The sequence below is a fragment of the Apium graveolens genome, chromosome 6 (genome assembly GCF_009905375.1).
Source record: "Apium graveolens cultivar Ventura chromosome 6, ASM990537v1, whole genome shotgun sequence".
NCBI lineage: Eukaryota > Viridiplantae > Streptophyta > Magnoliopsida > Apiales > Apiaceae > Apium > Apium graveolens.
Window position 1 is genome coordinate 116,290,229 of NC_133652.1, and position 18,507 is coordinate 116,308,735.

Here is an 18,507-nt window from a genome sequence, read left to right on the forward strand (position 1 = left end):
CTAACATATTAAATTTATTTACCGAAAATAAATTTATTTTATATAAAGTCTTCAAAAAAATAAGAATTTACTATATAAACATGCAAATATTATAAAATTTTTGATTTCTAATTATAGGTTGTTAATATTCAAGTATAAATTGTAACATATATAAAATTATTAATAGTAATGAGTTAGGTGTAATTAATATATGTTATTAAATATGAAAATTATTTATATTTATTAATAAGGAGTAATAATGACCTAAGTGTAATTAATATATGGTATTAAATTTGACAATTATTTGTATTTATTATTGAGGGGTAAATTAATAATTTGTAATAAATTGTCTCACCTAACCCCCTATTTGCTCTATTATATATATAAATAATAGATTATCCCAAAGTGTACCTATTTTTTAATATTAGACAATTTTATATTGTTATTTATTAAATTTATTTAAGGAGCCAGATGCTAATTAATGAAATAAATTTGTTTAAAATTATTAATTTTAAGATAATAGAAAATAAAAAACATTATGCCACATTAACAGGTCAATAGTAAACAATTGGGATACCATAATCGGAGATGCTGACACTGAATAACTTGAAAGCGTCAAGTGTGTCCTGGTCATGATATGACACGTAGTTTCACATACAGAGTGGTCAAAAAGATAGACAGAGATAGATAAATAAATTGTACTAAAAATCTAGTAAAATGTAAAATAAATATTTAGTCCAAAGAAAATACTAATCGTGATTTTTTTTTTGCCAAGTGCTAATCGTGATTGTAATTACCAAAACAGAAGGGCCGTCAGTGGGCTGTAATTCGAGAGCTGCCCGTTCGAGCCCGTTTAATTATTCGTTAATTATTTGAGCCGACTCGACTCAACTCGTTAAACTAAATAAGCTGAGTTCGGGTAGAGATTTATGTTCCATTAATTGTAAAATTAAACGAGCCGGCTCGCCCGACTCATTAAAATCGGCTCGTTTCGTTTAGCTAAACAAGTTGACTATACTCGACTCGCAAAATTAAATGGGTTGAGTTCGGGTAGAAATTTAGACTCCTTTAATAAAATGAGTCGGCTCTGCTCAACTCGATTAATCTCAGTCTAAATTATGTCGTGTTCGACCCGAATTACAGCCCTAGCTATCGACGTCCAAAGTACAAGTCGTTTGTCACATCTTTTACTATCGTCACTACTTTGATGTTTCACTTTCACATCCTTTTGTTGGGATCCTATACTACTACTATCATCCTTCAACTTATTATATCAATATCCTCCGTCTTTTATTTCTCCATAATATTTCCGCAATGTAACAGAACTTTTCTCTGCACAAAAATTACAAGCTTCAGCACGATTTATTAATACACGAAAGCTATAAATATTATTAATATTTTTAATAGCAAGATCACGACAACGAAATTCTTATCGGTGCCTAATATTTTTTATAAATGAAAACTCCACCTTATGGTTAGTCTAACAACCGACGATTAAATAAGTCAGAAGTTAAGGGGATGTTTCTTTGTGGAATTTTTTTTCACTTTTCACTTTTCTATTTTTCTAGTTCTGTTTATTTCAACTGTTTTTTAAAAAATAAAAAAGTGAAAAAAATTTCTACTTATAATTTCTGAAAAACAGAAAATAGTAAAGTGGAAATTTTTTCACAAAGAAACAGCAAAATTTTCTGAAATTTTCATTTCTAAGAAAACAGTTGAAAACTGAGAAAATGTGTTCCAAATGTCGGTTTTCTATTTTCTTAAAAATATTAAATAAAATGACGAGATAATTTGAGTAAATATATAAAAGAGTAATTAATAAAATTATTTTAATGTTTCATAATTTAATTTTATATACATATTTCTTTAACATGTTTAAAATAACCTTTTTTAGATAAAATATAATTAAAGATGACAAATGAAATATGAATAGGTTGAATAATGAATCTTTATAATTATATGACCTAAATATATATACAATTTTGTGGCTTTTATTAGAAAATCCATTAAAAAATTATATACAAAAAATTAGAAAAAATTTCTACAAAATAACTCATAACTAATAACTTATAACATATAAGTTATTAGTTATTATATTATTAAGTTCTCTCATATAATGTAAATAGTAATATTATAAAAAAAATAGTTATTATTTTAATCAAACTAATAAAATAATTGTTAAATTAAACTATTTTGAATTTTTTTATTACAAATATGTATTATATTTTTTAATTTAAAAATATGATATTATAGTGTTGAAAATTTATAAGCTCCATAAGTTAAGTTAGTAGTATATTAGTTGTTTAGTCTGCTAATTTTTTTTTGTTAACTTTCTAAATAAACTTACAAAATTGTTAATTAACCGTATAAAATTAAAAATGATAAAAATATAAAAATATTTATTTTTGGTAGGAATCTATGTTAGGTGTTTAAGTACCAGTTGTGTTTTTTTTACTTTTCTAAATTTAGAAAATATCAAAATATTGTTTTTCATATTTTTCATATCTGTAGTTATAATTTGGAAAATACGTGAAAAAGTGTTTTCTATTTTTCAAATTTTTTATTTTGAAATTTTTATATTTGAATATATTTTTTATTTTTCTAGTTTTCCTAGAATTTTTTTTTTGGAAAATAGTAGTAAACAGGCCCTAAAATTTTGATTAACAGAATTGCCGTCCAAAGAACCAAGAAAGAACCCCTACCAAGAAAGTGTTGTTGTGACTTGCACCAACATAAGCAACTACCGTGAAAAAAATGATAAACAAGCAAGAATTAGAAATTTTGCAAGGTTCGGTGTTTAGTATAATGTTCCCTTAATTCTATATAGCTACAACAAATTCACCAATTTCATCTTTCTGTATGTAGGACCTACTTGTACTACTTTCCTTTCCTACTAATACTATTAGAGCATTTATATCAGAGCATCTTTAACAGAGATTATTGATAAAGTTGTCAAATCATTAAATATATTATTTTTTAATTGTCTCTCATATTTATGTCACTCTTCACAACATTTATTAAAATTTTACTCCAATAGTTAAGCAACTTTAAAAGTTACCCATGTGGTCCATCTATATTAATTTTATATTTAGTTCAATATAAAAGTGGGTTGAGTATTAGATATTTTTTATAATTTTTTGCTAATTTAGGAGGTTGCCAACGGATTGCCAAGTTTTGGCAACCTTACTAGGCAACCTCCCAACTCCAATAGGTTGGCAATCAAGGATGACATACCACATAAGTTTGACAACCTCCTTGGCAGCCCCTATTGAAGATGCTCCTAGGCCTACCATCCTTTCAAGAACCCCACCATATATATGATATATAGTTTGATATGTACAATTAGCAATTTAGCGCCCCAAAAATAATATAAAAAAAATATTGTCCGAATTTAATCATAAAATGATGTTAAGAGCATCTACAAATATTAATTAAATATTAAAATATTATTATTTGTATTTATAAATATTATAAATCAAAACTTTCACTGATAAAATATATAAAAAAACTAAAAAATTTATTTTATTGAACCGACAAATAGTTATAGTTATTTTATTTTACGCCCGTCCAAATTTGAAGTGAGATTTATACTATGATTTATTGAATTTGGACCCGGTTTGTATCTTTAGGCCACTTTTATAGTTATTCTTATATTTTAAAACATTTAAACAAAATATCATTCATACATTTGTCTTGCAAATTAAATGAAGGGAAATTCTCGATGGTACCATCATATAATTGGCTTTTTTAAATGGTGCACAAAATAATTTTGACATCCAGATGGTACCATTCAAGTATTATGTCATTTTATACCGGACCCCTGTCGTTAACCTCCGTTAATCAAATGTTATATTTGGGTATCATTTGGAAAAAGTCAATTATAGAACGGTATCATTAATAATTTCTCTTAAATATATCATTATGATTTTTTAATTATATTATTCTGAAAATTTAAACATACAAATTAAACTAAATCAAATGTTGTTAAAGTCGGGGTTAGGTTAAAATGAATGATAACAAATCAAAAAAAAATTGGGGAGAATCAAATTGATTGTAATTATGATTCCAAAATCGAGTATCATCTTTGACGAAGTAAAAAAAATCTTATTTGTTTCAATCTGTTTCCATCCGAGTACATCTTCTTATTTCTCTATTTCAGGCATACAAATAATTATTTATTTATGTATTATCTAAATGAACAGTTCAAATTTTCAAAAAAAATAACATAGATACTTATGAACTAGTTTTTAATATATTTTTTTTCTAAAAGGTTATTTAATTCGGCTTTCAATTTGAATCGAAAAAATTCTCAATGGTACTCTTCTAATATTGACTTTTCTGAATAATACCAAAACTATAACATCTGACTAGATGAAGTTAACAATAGAGGTACAATATAGAATGATATAATAGTAGAATGATATTATCCAGAAACCAAAACTATTTTGTGTATCATTTGAAAAAGTCAGTTCTAAGAGAGTACCATTGAGAATTTCCCTTAAATGAATAATAAGTTACATGTAACGCCCCCAAATCCGGGGTCAGGAATCTGGGCCGTCACGCCATCCTTCACTCATGTGTAACCTGGTATTGATTCAATAATTCACGGACGCCAATCTCATACTCAAACACACAAGTTATAGTCTTAGAAACGACGTACAAGATGTAATCTTCTTTTATTACACTCGAATGTACCTTACAGGATCTTAAACAATTATTTATAACCTCTACATGAAGTTACAATAATTACGACTGATATTGTGGCGCCCCAAAACCCGTGGTCAGGAGTCTCGGAAGCCACGCTATCTAAACTCACACAACTCACACTACAATATGTAAATACTCACGCTTCACGACCCCACACTTAACACACACACACACTACAGGTTATTGTCTTGGAAACGAACCATCATTACTAGAGAATTTTATTACAACCCAAATGTAATTAGTCTTACCGGGGGTGACCTTTAAGTAAGGTTAATCCGTCGACCGAATATACGCTTCTTATTTCTAATTTTACATAAACCATACTTATAAATAAGCCGAACTATAAACAACTGAAAACTAATCCAGCTTATTCCGACTACCTGAGGTACTGCACCAAACAATCTACGGAACAGCTGGCCATTTCCTACCCGTTTCCTGGCTGTGGTTCTCATGGCAGGCATCTTGATTCACTGTTGTGTTGTGTCAATTTAAGAAAACAAGTGTGAGCTAAGATGCTCAGCATAATAATGTACAGTATGAAAATGACTGTATAATAACATCATATATTATATATATGTTTTATTTAAAAGTAGATTTCTCGGTGTCCCACACCTTCTTCTGAGAATAATTCTTTTAAGGGGTTTTTATAACCTGCGAATACCTTAATAGTAATCCCAGCACCTAGGCTTGGGTTACGGTATTGCATATTAATTCCAATTGGAAGATTTTGGACATCTCACAGGAGCCACCGCATACGATGATCAGTCGTCCTACAGAAAGTAACCTTCTTTACTAATAAAAGGACTAATACCGTCATCTCTCGGGTATCACCCTGGCCGCATTCGGGCTACGTGTCCCATTTTCGGGTATACACATACTTCACAAGTTCCTGAGTACACAAAGTACCTTCGCATGCGGTACCTTTGGTAGCCCATCTAGCACACGTAGTACCAGAGTCTACCCCTCCATTGTCCTTCAACAGAATTCTATCCATCCCGGGAACTGGAACCACGTCGAAGTTCCCCAAGCGTTTTGCTTGTTGAAAGAGATAATTTATCTTTTTAGAATATAAGTGTATATATATATATATACGTACTTCCGAGAATTTCGGAGGAAGTACTAGGGATGTGAGTTGACTGTTGTCAACAGATAATTAATAAGGGGAAAGTTTCTTCTTGAAACTATATTCAATATAATAATAAGTCGGGATAATATTCACCGACGATCTGAAATTATTCGAATGATACTTCTAAATCAGAAGGTATATCAGGATCTATGATCTTTAAATAAATAACAATCCTCAAATAAATAATCAATAATTAAATAATAGTCTATAAATAATTAAATGATAATTGATATTCATCATACCTCGAATGAGTTATTCTTTTAAAAGATTTATTTAAATAGTATTCCTCAACTAGTTTGTGTTTACATAATTAATAATCTATAATGATTAATCGGGTTTGAGTAAATAAACGTTGAAGTATACTACTCCTATAATAAAGGAATACGTATATAATATTTAATATCCGAATCAATAAAATATAGTTGAGGGAATTTGCTCATTGGGAAATCGTTTTAAAAGTTCGAGGTGTTTTAATATTTCGTAAGTGGACGATGAGTCCCTTTAAAACGTACTATTATGGACTTATATCCATCCTATAATATCTCCGGAACGATTCCCGGGTTTTATCTTAAATCTCGACCGACCCTCGGTCTTCTATCATACATTACGCTTAAAGCGAAATAACATTTCACGATATATACTTATCATACAACATCGCTATATCATGCAAAAATTCAAAAATACGTATCATGGCAAACATAGTATTTATGCGATGATAGTAAAATAATCTTTTCACAACACAACAGAAAAATGGAGTTGGGTTTGTAAACTTGCCTGGGTATCTCGAGGTGGAGGATGCTCTAGGTTCCGCTCGGAAATCTATAACCATAAACACATTTCATTTCATTAGGTTCCGTCCTAATTCACGGTAACTCGCACTCATGCGCTACTCATTATACACCCTCTCAACTCATACTACCCTTAACATTTCTTTTAAGTCATAAAAACTTTATGGTCACTTCATTTTCTTAAGTATCTTGAGTTCATTCTCATTATCGTTGTCGGCTCCGCTTAAGGATTCTTACGGTTTCTACTCGCGCGGTCTCGGCTCCGACATTTTTATAACATTGAGAAATCATTATTTTCACTTGAAATTTTTATGAAAGTTAGGAAACTCCACATGTTACTCTCTGTAAAAATTTCATGATTTATGAATACTTTTAAGTCTATCCTTTATATTTTCAAAGTTCGTGATTTGTAGCAGTTTTTGTCGCGTAAAACACTTTTACTAAAACGATCATAACTTTTGATCCGTAAATCGGAATTAAGCGATTCAAGCGCCTAAATGATTCTTATAACATTTTATATCTTAAACAAAGGTTATTTATCAAGAATATACAGTTTAAAACTTCGAGACTTTCTGCAGAAACTTAAAGTTACGGTTTGTTGTTTTTAACGAAGTTACGTTTACGATCGGGGTTTCGTTTATGCCTTAACTATCAACACAACCACCAACAATCATCATATCATCATCAACACACAAAATCCTCTCAAGAACATCATGTTATTGAGGCAACAACAACCAACCTTAAATCTACTTAACTTAATCATCAAGATTTCATAAACAACACTTAGTAAGCTAGGTTTACTAACACCCACTAAATGGATCTTAACATGAACCTTAAATAAAGTTAGGCCAAAGATTTTTACCTTTATTGAAAGCTTGAGATGTTTTCTTGAGGATGGTGGAGGCTTGGAAGTGCTTGGTATGATTTTTGGAACCTAAAACCACCATTAAAATCAAGAAACCAAAGAGAGGTTACTATTCACACTATTCACTAGTGAGTTTCTTGAATTTATTCCACCCATCAAACCTTGATAAAAAGAGATGAAAGATTTTTCTTACCTTAGTTTAGTTGCTAGGAGGCTTGGGAAATAATTGTGGGATTTTACAAGAACTAGAGCTTGAAGTTTTGAATTGCAATTTCTCTATTTTCTTCCAAATAGCCGAATGGGAGCTTTTGGGGTGGGGGGTATTTATAGCCCTTGGTTGCTTCTCTTGGATGAATTCTAGGTTGCTTCTTGGAAGGTGACTTGATATCTTTGCAAGTTGATCTTTATTCTTCCTAGGATAGCTTAGGTTTATTCCTTGTCTCCAAATCCATGGACAAATCTTTGTAGCTTGCTAGCTTACAAGCTAAACTACAAGGTTAGCTCCTTAGCACACTATTTGCTAGCTAGCTTGGTCATCCTAGGGTTAGCTTACTATTTGATGAAGTAACCATGGTTACTTCCTTACCATGGTTTAGTTAGTGCGTTACGTTTAATTAATCGTTTACGCGTTCGCTCGGTTACTTAAACGTTCTCCGCAATACTTATTCATAAATGGTTTGCAATGTAATTCTTTTCGTATTTATTCCTTATATTTTTATTTATCCTAATTGAATATAAATCCGTAGGATTTTAATCTCGTAATTATATTGTGACTCTCGTAGTCCTTGATAAGTCGTAATTACGGTTGTTTTTCAAAGTTCATTTTCTTCGAAAACTAATAGCGTTTACATACACTCATTTGGTACGTATAGTCGTAATATCTATTCCGAAACTCATTTTCTTATGCACTATATAGTGTGGGCTCAAAAGTTTTCCCGTCTGTCAGGGTTACTATTCATTAAATGTTTTACAAGGTCTCAAAAATTCGAGTTATTACAGATATCTTATATCTATCTGATATTCTAGCACACCTGAGATAAAGCTGCCAGAGATCCTCCCCATGACTGCAAGCGGCTAGGTCCCACACCGGCATACTGGTTATCTGTTGTGTTGTGTCATTTAAAAGAAAGCAAGAGTGAGCTATAATGCCCAGCATAATAATGTACAGTATGAAAATAACTGTATGAAAATAACTGTATTATAAATCACGTAAAACATCATATTTGATAAATACGTTTTCTTTAAAATAGTTTTCCTTGGTGATACACACCTTCTTATGAAAACAATCCTTTAGTGGATTTTATTAACCTGTGAATACCTTATTAGTAAACCCAGCACCTAGGCTTGGGTTACGGTATTGCATTTCAATTCTAATTGGAAGAGTTTGGACATTCACCGGAGCCACCGCATACGATGATCAGTCGTACTACGGAAATAGTAACCTTTTCTACTAGTAGAAGGACGAAACCGTCATCCCTCGGGTATCACCCTTGCCACATTCGGGCTACGTGTCCCATTTTCGGGTAAACACATACTTCACAAGTTCATGAGTACGCTAAGTACCTTCGCCTGTGGTACCTTTGGTAGCCCATCTAGCATACATAGAACCAGAGTCTACCCCTCCCTTGTCCTTTAAAAGAATTCTATCAATCTCGAGAACTCGAACCACATCGAAGTTCCTCAAGCGTTTTGCTTGTTGATAGAAATAGCTTATCTGTATATATATATATATATATATATATGTACTTCCGAGAGTTTCAGAGGAAGTACTAAGAATGTGAGTTGACCATTGTCAACAGATAATCAATAACGGGAAAAGTTTCTTCTCGAAACTATATTCAATATATTAATAAGTCGGGATAATATTCACCGACGATCTGAAATTATTCGAATGATACTTCTAATTCAGAAAGTATGTTTTATATCAGGATCTTTGATTTTTAAATCAATAATAATCCTTTAATAAATAATAATTAATTAAATAATAGTTTATAATTAATTAAATGATAATTTATATTAATCATACCTCGAATGAGTTTACTCTCTAAAAGGTTTATTTAAAATAATATTCCTTAACTAGTTTGTATCTACATAATTTATAATCTATAATAATTAATCGGGTTTCAATAAATAAACGTTGAAGTATATTCCTTGATAAAAAGAGATGAAAAAATTTTCTTACCTTAGTTTAATTTCTAGGAAGTTTGAGAAATAATGCGATGATTTTACCATGGCTATAACTTGAGATTTTGAATTGGATTTCCCCTTCTTATGCAATAGGGCCGAATGGAAGCATCAAGGGGGGTATTTAAACTCCTATTGGTTGCTTAGCTTAGTTGATTTGCTAGGTAACTTCTAGGAAATGGGTGGAAGATCTTGCACTTGATTTTTATTCTCCTAGGTTGAATCCTAGGTTTATTCTTGTTGCAAATCTTAGGGACAAATCTTTGGTAGCTTCCTAGAAACTATTTATGTTAGCTTCCTTGACACATTATTTGGATAGCTTGCTTGATTAACCTATGGTTAGCTTACTATTTGATAAAGTAACCATGGTTACTCTCTTACCATGGTTTAGTTAGTGCGTTACATTTATTTAATTGTTTACGCGTTCGCTCGGTCGCTTAAACGTTTTCGTAATACTTATTCGTAAATGGTTCGCGACGTAATTCCTTTCGTATTTATTCCTTATATTTTTAATTATCATACTTGAATATAAATCCATAGGGTTTTAATCTTGTAATTATATTGTGATTCCCGTAATCCTCGATAAATCGTAAATACGGTCGTTTTTCAAAGTTCGTTTTCTTCGAAAACTAATAGCGTTTACATACACTCATTTGGTACGTATAACCGTAATATCAACTTCGAAACTCATTTTCTCGTGGACTACATAGCGTGGGCTAAAAAAATTTCCCGTCCGTCAGGGTTACTATTCATTAAACGTTTTACAAGGTCTTCAAAAATTCAAGTTATTATATTACCATTCATAAAGGTCTTTTACCGATGTCAAAAATTTGGGTTCTTACATTACATATTCCCTTATTTTGTCCAAAATCAAAATTTGCATTTTTGGGACATGAAATAAAATTTTGGTAACTGTGAGGGTGATAATTAGTATTCCTTCCGTTTGACTTTTTTGCACTTAATTCTAAATGTTTTGATAGTATGGTTAACATATAACTTAAATTTTTATATATAATATTTTTTAAATTATATTTTTTTACTATAAAGTTAATATATCTTAAAATATGTGCAGAAAAATTAGGAAACGGTTAAAATGAAACGGTGGAACTAATACATTACATACATACATAAATATATTTGCCTGCTTATTTATTAAGTCAGAGAGTTTTAAATTCATTTATGAGTATCACGTTAATGGTGCAAAGTATGAACTCGTAATTAAGCAACGCGTATCGGCCGAAGCACAGGTCTAACAACGACAGCTCAACCATGATCAGCCGACTTTCTTTATTAATTTCGTTTTGAAGTACATTTAACCGAATCGCGCTTTATATTGTAATAAAAGATTGTTATGCAGATATTTATATTTTATTGTGAATACAATTGTGTACTTATAAAACATGACAACACACATGTTTTTTAACCCGGGAAGAATTTGGCTAAACAAATAGGTTCATTGTGTGAATTATGTATTCGATTATGTTGTTGAAACACGAACATTCGTCTAAATTTCCCAGTACTTGTTTTCAGTGCAAGAGTATTCAGTATAATTTGATTAATCTGGTAGGTGTTTGTATCAACCATTTTGTTTTTAATAGGTCTGCTACTCTGCTTGCAGGGATTTCTTGTTCTTGTTCCTTGTAATATAAAAGAGAGGATGTGAGAAATTATAAGCAAATGGATAAGTTTGAATCAATTATACGAAGAAATATACTGTATATATATATAATTGTAAGGTGGAAGAACTAAGAAGGGTAGCCTTACCATCAAACCCATCAACACTATTTGGTGGAGTGCCAAATCAACGTTTATGTACGTAGTAGATTACTCAAATTCTAATTACTTGGTATCAACCACCAATAATACACTGCTAGTACTATTCTTTTAGAGCTTTGTAAAGCTCAACTAATCCAACCCACATAAATCAAAACTATTGTCATAAATATTTTTGTCAATAAGAAATACACAACAAAAGGGAGAATACAGCTTTATAACTAGCTACCTTTTATAGCCAACCTAATCATAAAAAAATCTGCTCTCTCCCCTTCTCCTTCTTCTTCATCATACTGATGATGATTTTTTAGCTCTTCTTCTGAAATTATGCTATTCATGTATCATATATCTATTCTCAGAGGCTCATAAACTACAAAGCAGCCAAAAACACAACACCTTTTTACCCATTTACTTGCTAAATTTCCCCCTCTGCGTCTTCATAGTATCTGATCATAGCCCTGCAAAGCCTGAATCTTTCTTTTCTACAACATATTTATTTTTAACTCTGCATATGTTAAAAACTGTAGGAGCACAGTTTTGTACACAAAGCTTGAGTGTCTCAGATCCCAATTTCACACCTACATCAAAATATCCCCCCCTGCAACTTGATACATACAGTATTAAATATAAATATATATTATATTTATGTACATGATCAAGCATCAATAAGTACTTTTTTGTGGTCCAAAAATCTGAAAAACCAGACCAAGTTTACCTACTGTTTTTGCTCTCTGTAAAAAAAAACATTTTTTCAACACTATTTACTATTCCTCTGATCATCCATTATTTCAAGAAAAAAGACTAGTACTCTATAAATAGTTCATAGCTAGTTGTATACTGTTTGATAAGAAAAAAAAATGCAAGACCAAGTTGTGGGGATGAATATGATGGGAAGTAGTAGTGGGATGGTTCAAGATTATTCCGGTGAGCAGAACCACCGCATGAAGGCGGAGATAGCCACACACCCTCTGTATGAGCAGCTGCTGTCAGCCCATGTAGCTTGTCTCCGGGTGGCTACTCCTATTGATCAGCTTCCACTTATTGATGCTCAGCTCTCTAACTCTCATAATATTCTTCGAGCTTATGCTTCTCAACACAATCTTCAACATCTTCATCCTCATCAGAGACAAGAGCTTGACAATTTCTTGGTAGGCCTATTATATATGGATATTTACTTCTTTTATTTATTACCTATTAATTTCAACAACTAGACAACTTTTCATTTGTTTCATCTTTTGTATCCAATACATATTGTTCCACATATTTGCATGCTTTATACTGTTACTAATGGATTTAATAGTACTGCAATTTATTTATTGTAAAATTAGGTTGTGTTTATTCCAACATGTATATTTATAATTTATATGTTCAACAGGGACAGTACATACTACTTCTATGCTCATTCAAAGAACAACTACAGCAACATGTCAGAGTTCATGCTGTTGAAGCTGTCATGGCTTGCCGAGAAATTGAACAAAACTTACAATCTCTCACTGGTATGCCCCCCTTCTTCTTTGTGCCTTATTTGTTATAAATTCAACATATATAGCATGTAAAATCGCTAATACGTGAATTAAGGTAGCCGTCTAGATCACGAGATTACAACCCAATCAGCCGAAATGGAACTAGACTTTTAATACAATCATCATATAATATTCATTAATAATTAAGTTGTAAAAATAAAATCATATATATATAATCTTGATCTGGGGTTGAGATAATTGTCTAGTTTATCTTGATGTAAGATGATTTAGATTCCTGATTGATGCTTTAGGTAGGGGAAGGAAAAGGTTGATAAGGAAAGAAGACAATACTGGTTTCTTGAAAAGATGTGTAATTGTACCAAGAGGTGGGTGTAAGGGGACCTACCAATAAATTCTTGGTTTCTAGTTAAGGGGTCCTGTTGAGAGTTGGTTGGGTTTATGTTTTTTCAGCAAACAAAAAAATAACAGTAATATTACTTTTATGTAGGATTGACAATGAACCAACAATGTTACCAACTAATCTTTTAAGGTTTCTTTGAAATATGTTTTCTTAACCTTATATGATTATTATTATGCTTCTATTTGTATCACTTTTGTGTTACTTTAAAGATTTCAAGACTATTCAATATCTGTCTTTCTGCTGCGTTCTACATGTTGTGATTGCCAGCTAGGGTTTACTGTGGATATGACCTACTCAGTATATATTAGTGGGATCAGTAACTAATTGTCTTGAGCAAGTAGATTTATCAGTAAAACTAATAATTAACATAATTAATCAGTGTGTTGTTTCATATATTTTTCATTGATGTTAATATGTCATTCTGGATAACACGAAATCATGAGTGCTCATCCCTCCTGCAGTAATAACCTGAAAACTCCTACAAGTTTAACTTTGAGTTGAGACATTTAACCTCAGTTCGAGAAGAATTAAGGAAATAAAACTGTGATGCATCTAGTGGAATTAATTATTAGAGCTAATTATTAACGTGTCAAAGTCATTAACATTTTCCTGCATGTATAAACATACACTAGGTATGAATAAGAAATTGTTAGTTGTTCATGGATTTGGTGAGTTCTAGCTAGTACAACTTAGGTTATGTTTGTTTCGAAAGACTATAGATTTAAGTCCTCTAAAATTAGTAAGATAATAATTCCCCGAGACAAACATGACCTTGATGGCTTCATGCTCTAGAAAATTTAGACATTAACATCCTCATCATGCAGGCATGCATATTTGGTCATACTACATAGTATAGATCATCTGATATGACCTAAAAAGCTTGGTTTACACTTTACAGCATTGCATTAACTGTTTATGAAGCTGTATCACTTTATTGAAGATCGCGTATAAAATCTGAATCTTCCAGTATTTCTATTGTTGAATTAAACCTTACACTGGCTACTTGGTTGATTTCTGATTAGCTAGCTTATAGATATACAGTTGTTTTACATATTCAGACTAGTGGAGTAGCTAAGTTAGTATGGTCCCGAACCTCCGGTCTCGGTTTAGAACTTGTGCAGCACGAAAATCGATATCCGTGTAATGTGCTTTAACACACATATCTATGTGTATGTTATGTGTACACGTTTATAATCCCTCAATTAAGGATAATCAATCCAACTTTAAGAAAATAATCAACCGAATCAACTTGTGGATTTCCCCATACTATGTAAATGCATGAGACATGCAAGTACAAATGATGACAGTTCTAAACATGTTACATATTCTAAACATACTATGTAATGCATGAGTTGAGGGTTTTGACTTGGGTATATATCGATGATTAGTTTAGTGCATGACAGCTTTCAAATGTGCATTGATGTATATCGTGCAGATTACATATAATTTGTCTAAAAATTTAAATCCTGATATATTTTAGGAATTGATAGTAAATGGAACACTAAGTTTCAGTTCAAAATCAAGATTGCAGTATATCGATTTTAATTGTTTAAATCTTATGATAAAACCTCCAGTGTAGCCAAAAATGGTTAATTCACTACAGATTTCCACTGAAAGTATTCTAGGAACTTCATGAACTGCTTTCTCATTCATGTTTTCTGGGGGAAAATGGTGATTTAAAATGATTCTTTCCCTCTCAAGTAAGATTGACAATGCAGAAAGGAATGTTCTTAATTAATTCTGATCAGTCCAGTATAAGTATTCTATATTTATTTGTCTCCAGGAGTGACATTAGGTGAAGGAACAGAAGCAACCATGTCAGATGATGAGGATGAACTACAGATGGATTTCTCTTTAGACCAGTCAGGCAGCGATGCACATGACATGATGGGATTTGGTCCACTTCTTCCAACAGAATCCGAGCGGTCCCTTATGGAAAGAGTTCGACAAGAACTTAAGATTGAACTGAAACAGGTGATCTTACCTTGACTATACCACCTACATATTGTATAGATTAAATACAGTTGGAAAGTAGACATGTATTAAATCTGTGTTAAATTTTTATAAGAATAAAAGTTAAAGGATCATCTGTCAAAATTTTAATTTGATAAGGCCCTATGTTTGATTTTGCAGGGATTTCGCTCAAAAATTGAAGATGTTAGAGAGGAGATTCTACGGAAAAGAAGGGCAGGCAAATTACCCGGTGACACAACTTCAGTGCTAAAGGAATGGTGGCAGCAACATTCCAAGTGGCCTTACCCGACTGTAAGTGATTCTATCTTCCTCTGCAATTCATCAAAACTCGATAAATATATTTTTCAACGTCCGTTTTCATGGTGTGGATTTTGTTTTGAGACTATATATAACGCAATGTACATGCAGGAAGATGACAAGGCAAAGCTTGTGGAGGACACAGGGCTGCAGCTAAAGCAAATTAACAATTGGTTCATCAACCAACGGAAGCGCAACTGGCACAGCAACTCGAGTTCAGTGACATCGCTCAAGTCTAAGCGTAAACGATAGAATTATGAAATCTAATTTCAATAAAAGAGCATGACAAATGAAGAAAGTGTACTTAATGATGTTGGTCTAGTTATTTTTTAATTTCAAGATGCAGTTCTGCTACTACTACCTAACATATGTGAAATCAAGTTTGAAGCTTCAGCTAGATTCTGGTACCAGTTGTATGACTTTTAGAAGATGTTACTTACTACTATAGAACTTGTGGAGTTCTGCCTTCTGACAAATTGATTTCTGGAATGCCTATTTTATTATATATATTTTACTAAGAAGATTTTCCCAGTAGTAACATTTGTTTTACTTTTTCCTCAGATTTATGCTCAGGTTTTACCTGTACTTGCTCTGAATTTATTTGGAACTGGATATGGATTTGCATGTATTTACTTTTTCTCAACTTGTATCATCCAGTAATAAAAAGATCAGTCCTATGTTTATTCCTCTGTTCTTTTGCTTTTATTACATTCCCGTTAGTGCTCCATAAAAACAAACCATTATATAAACAACAACAAAGAATATCATCGAGCCATACATAAAAAATATTAATACTAATTTATATTTTGTGTCTTAATCGATGTGAGTAGTTTAGATACCGAAAAAGTAATATATATCTTAAATTATGAAAGAGTAATTCGGATATCGAAATAAATAATTTTCTTTTATATTATATTTAACTATTCTCGTTTATTAACCTTAAATTCTACTATTATTAACTATGCAAAATCAACAATTAATCAAATATAACTTGTTCGACTTCTAATAGTAAATACAGTTTTCTAAAATCTACTAAAAAAATTATATGAAAAATATTGGGTTTTAAAATCCCAAGTTTTTATCCAGATTTTTTAGATTCAAGCTTGGACCGGATTTTCAAGAAAAAAAAACTCATTTAAGACTCGCGGACCTGACAGAATTAGGTTGAATTTTTTACGAATAGAGCTTTTCGAGTAGGGATGGCCATCGTGTTACTTTGGGGCCGACTAGTGTTATACCCGTCCCGACCCGCGATTTCAAACCTGATCCCTCTCCCCTGCTTCCCGTTAGGAACTATATATCATTTCCCGTCATCTCCGCGGATAATATGAGATATTTTATTTAGACCAAAATTTCTATTAAACAATTTCTTCCACGCAAGATGTAGAAAAAAGTAGCAAAAACAAAATATTAGATTGCAAATCCCACGGGCAGGGATGGCAAAATAATCCGATCTGACGGATACCCCATCCGAAATCTGAAATTTTGGATTTACCGAACCCGATTTTTTGGATTTGGATATGGATTTAATTTTTAAACCCGAAAATTTTTAGATTTGGATTTGAATATTAGGTATACCGATCCGAAACCCGATCCGAAATCCAAAATTCTATCCGAATCCGATCCGAACCCGAAATCCGAAAAAAACCCGAATTATTATATATATATATTTGTAATATTAAAATTTTATATATTAAACATTATAATATTATATAATATATATATATTATAATATACATTATACATATTATTATATAATTTTTAGAGCATATATTTTTATAATTATGTTAAAAATTAACTAATTATAAAGTTAATGAAATATAATTATTCAATCATTTAAACATGTGATAAGGTTTATCAGGTTAACAAAATATCTTTTAGTGATAAATCTAAAAAAATGGTTATTAATTGAGTTGATTTTTTTAAATATTAGCTATACATATAATAACACAATTAATGATGTGGTGGAGTGGTTGAAAATAATACGTTAAAACTCTTTCTCTACAAGTCACTCCCAAACACTTGCAATATCAATAATTATACAAATTTTCAAATTTCGGGTTCAGGTTCAGGTTTCGGGTTCGGGTATGAATATCCAATTCAAAAATATTTCGGGTTTCTGGTATACCCGAATCCGATCCGAAATCCGATGGATCGGGTATTCATTTTCGTGTATTTTTCGGGTTCGGGTCTGGATAAAATTTTCGGGTTTGGATATGAATTCTGCAATACCCGATTTGATCCGACGTGATTGTCATCCCTGCCCACGGGAGGTGAACTATCCTTTTTGTCACATGTTCGAATTCCACGGGAGGGGAATTTATGATCATGCCTCCTCAGTCAGAACCAGTCACTTAAATGCGATTTATCTTGGTTCACGTGATTTGCCGGCTATTGCGTAAGCCCGTTGAGTTTATCCATTGCGCACCCAAAGGGTAGTGGATGCGGGTTAACTACGATATTTTTTTTTTAATAATTTTATATTTTGACACATGAAATCTTTATATAAAATAAAAGGATATTTGTAGTACTTTACTTCAAAAAAGATACTCTCTGTCCCCCTCAATTTTTTACATTGGTGAACAGTAGCTCGACACACATTTTAATGCTCTTGTTAAATGTAGTTGTATAAATTATTTTATTTTATTTTTTTTCCTTCTAAATAAAATTATAATGTTCAAATTTTTATACAAAAAATAAAATTTTAAAAATAAATTATAAAAATAAATTTTATAGTTGTCTTAAAATATATGTGTGAAAAAGACTGTGAAGAAATGAGAGAAACGGAAGTAGTAGTATTTAAAAATCATCTCTGACAATATAGTAAATACAAACGGTCCTTGACAATTAAATATTTTTTGAAAATAAATAATAATATATAAATATATTATAGTAGGAGAAAAAGTCGAATCCAGGACGGGAATCGGGCG

The 18,507-nt window shown here is 31.4% G+C and overlaps 1 protein-coding gene across 1 annotated transcript; it reads left to right on the forward strand.

Annotated features, from left to right (window-relative positions):
- The first annotated feature begins 11,613 nt into the window (after window positions 1–11,613).
- Window positions 11,614–16,087, forward strand: LOC141667162 (homeobox protein knotted-1-like 7). Its single transcript, XM_074473550.1, has 5 exons — window positions 11,614–12,570; window positions 12,798–12,918; window positions 15,090–15,280; window positions 15,440–15,571; window positions 15,689–16,087. Exons 1-5 carry the CDS (start codon window positions 12,280–12,282, stop codon window positions 15,827–15,829), a joined length of 876 nt encoding a protein of 291 aa, XP_074329651.1. The 5' UTR covers window positions 11,614–12,279; the 3' UTR covers window positions 15,830–16,087.
- Window positions 16,088–18,507: the final 2,420 nt, after the last annotated feature.

Coding starts and splice junctions, on each gene's coding strand:
- LOC141667162 (XM_074473550.1), top strand. CDS start 12,280: ATGCAAGACCAAGTTGTGGGGATGAATATGATGGGAAGTAGTAGTGGG. Junction 12,919..15,089: donor AAACTTACAATCTCTCACTG/GTATGCCCCCCT, acceptor ATTTGTCTCCAG/GAGTGACATTAGGTGAAGGA. Junction 15,281..15,439: donor TTAAGATTGAACTGAAACAG/GTGATCTTACCT, acceptor TTGATTTTGCAG/GGATTTCGCTCAAAAATTGA.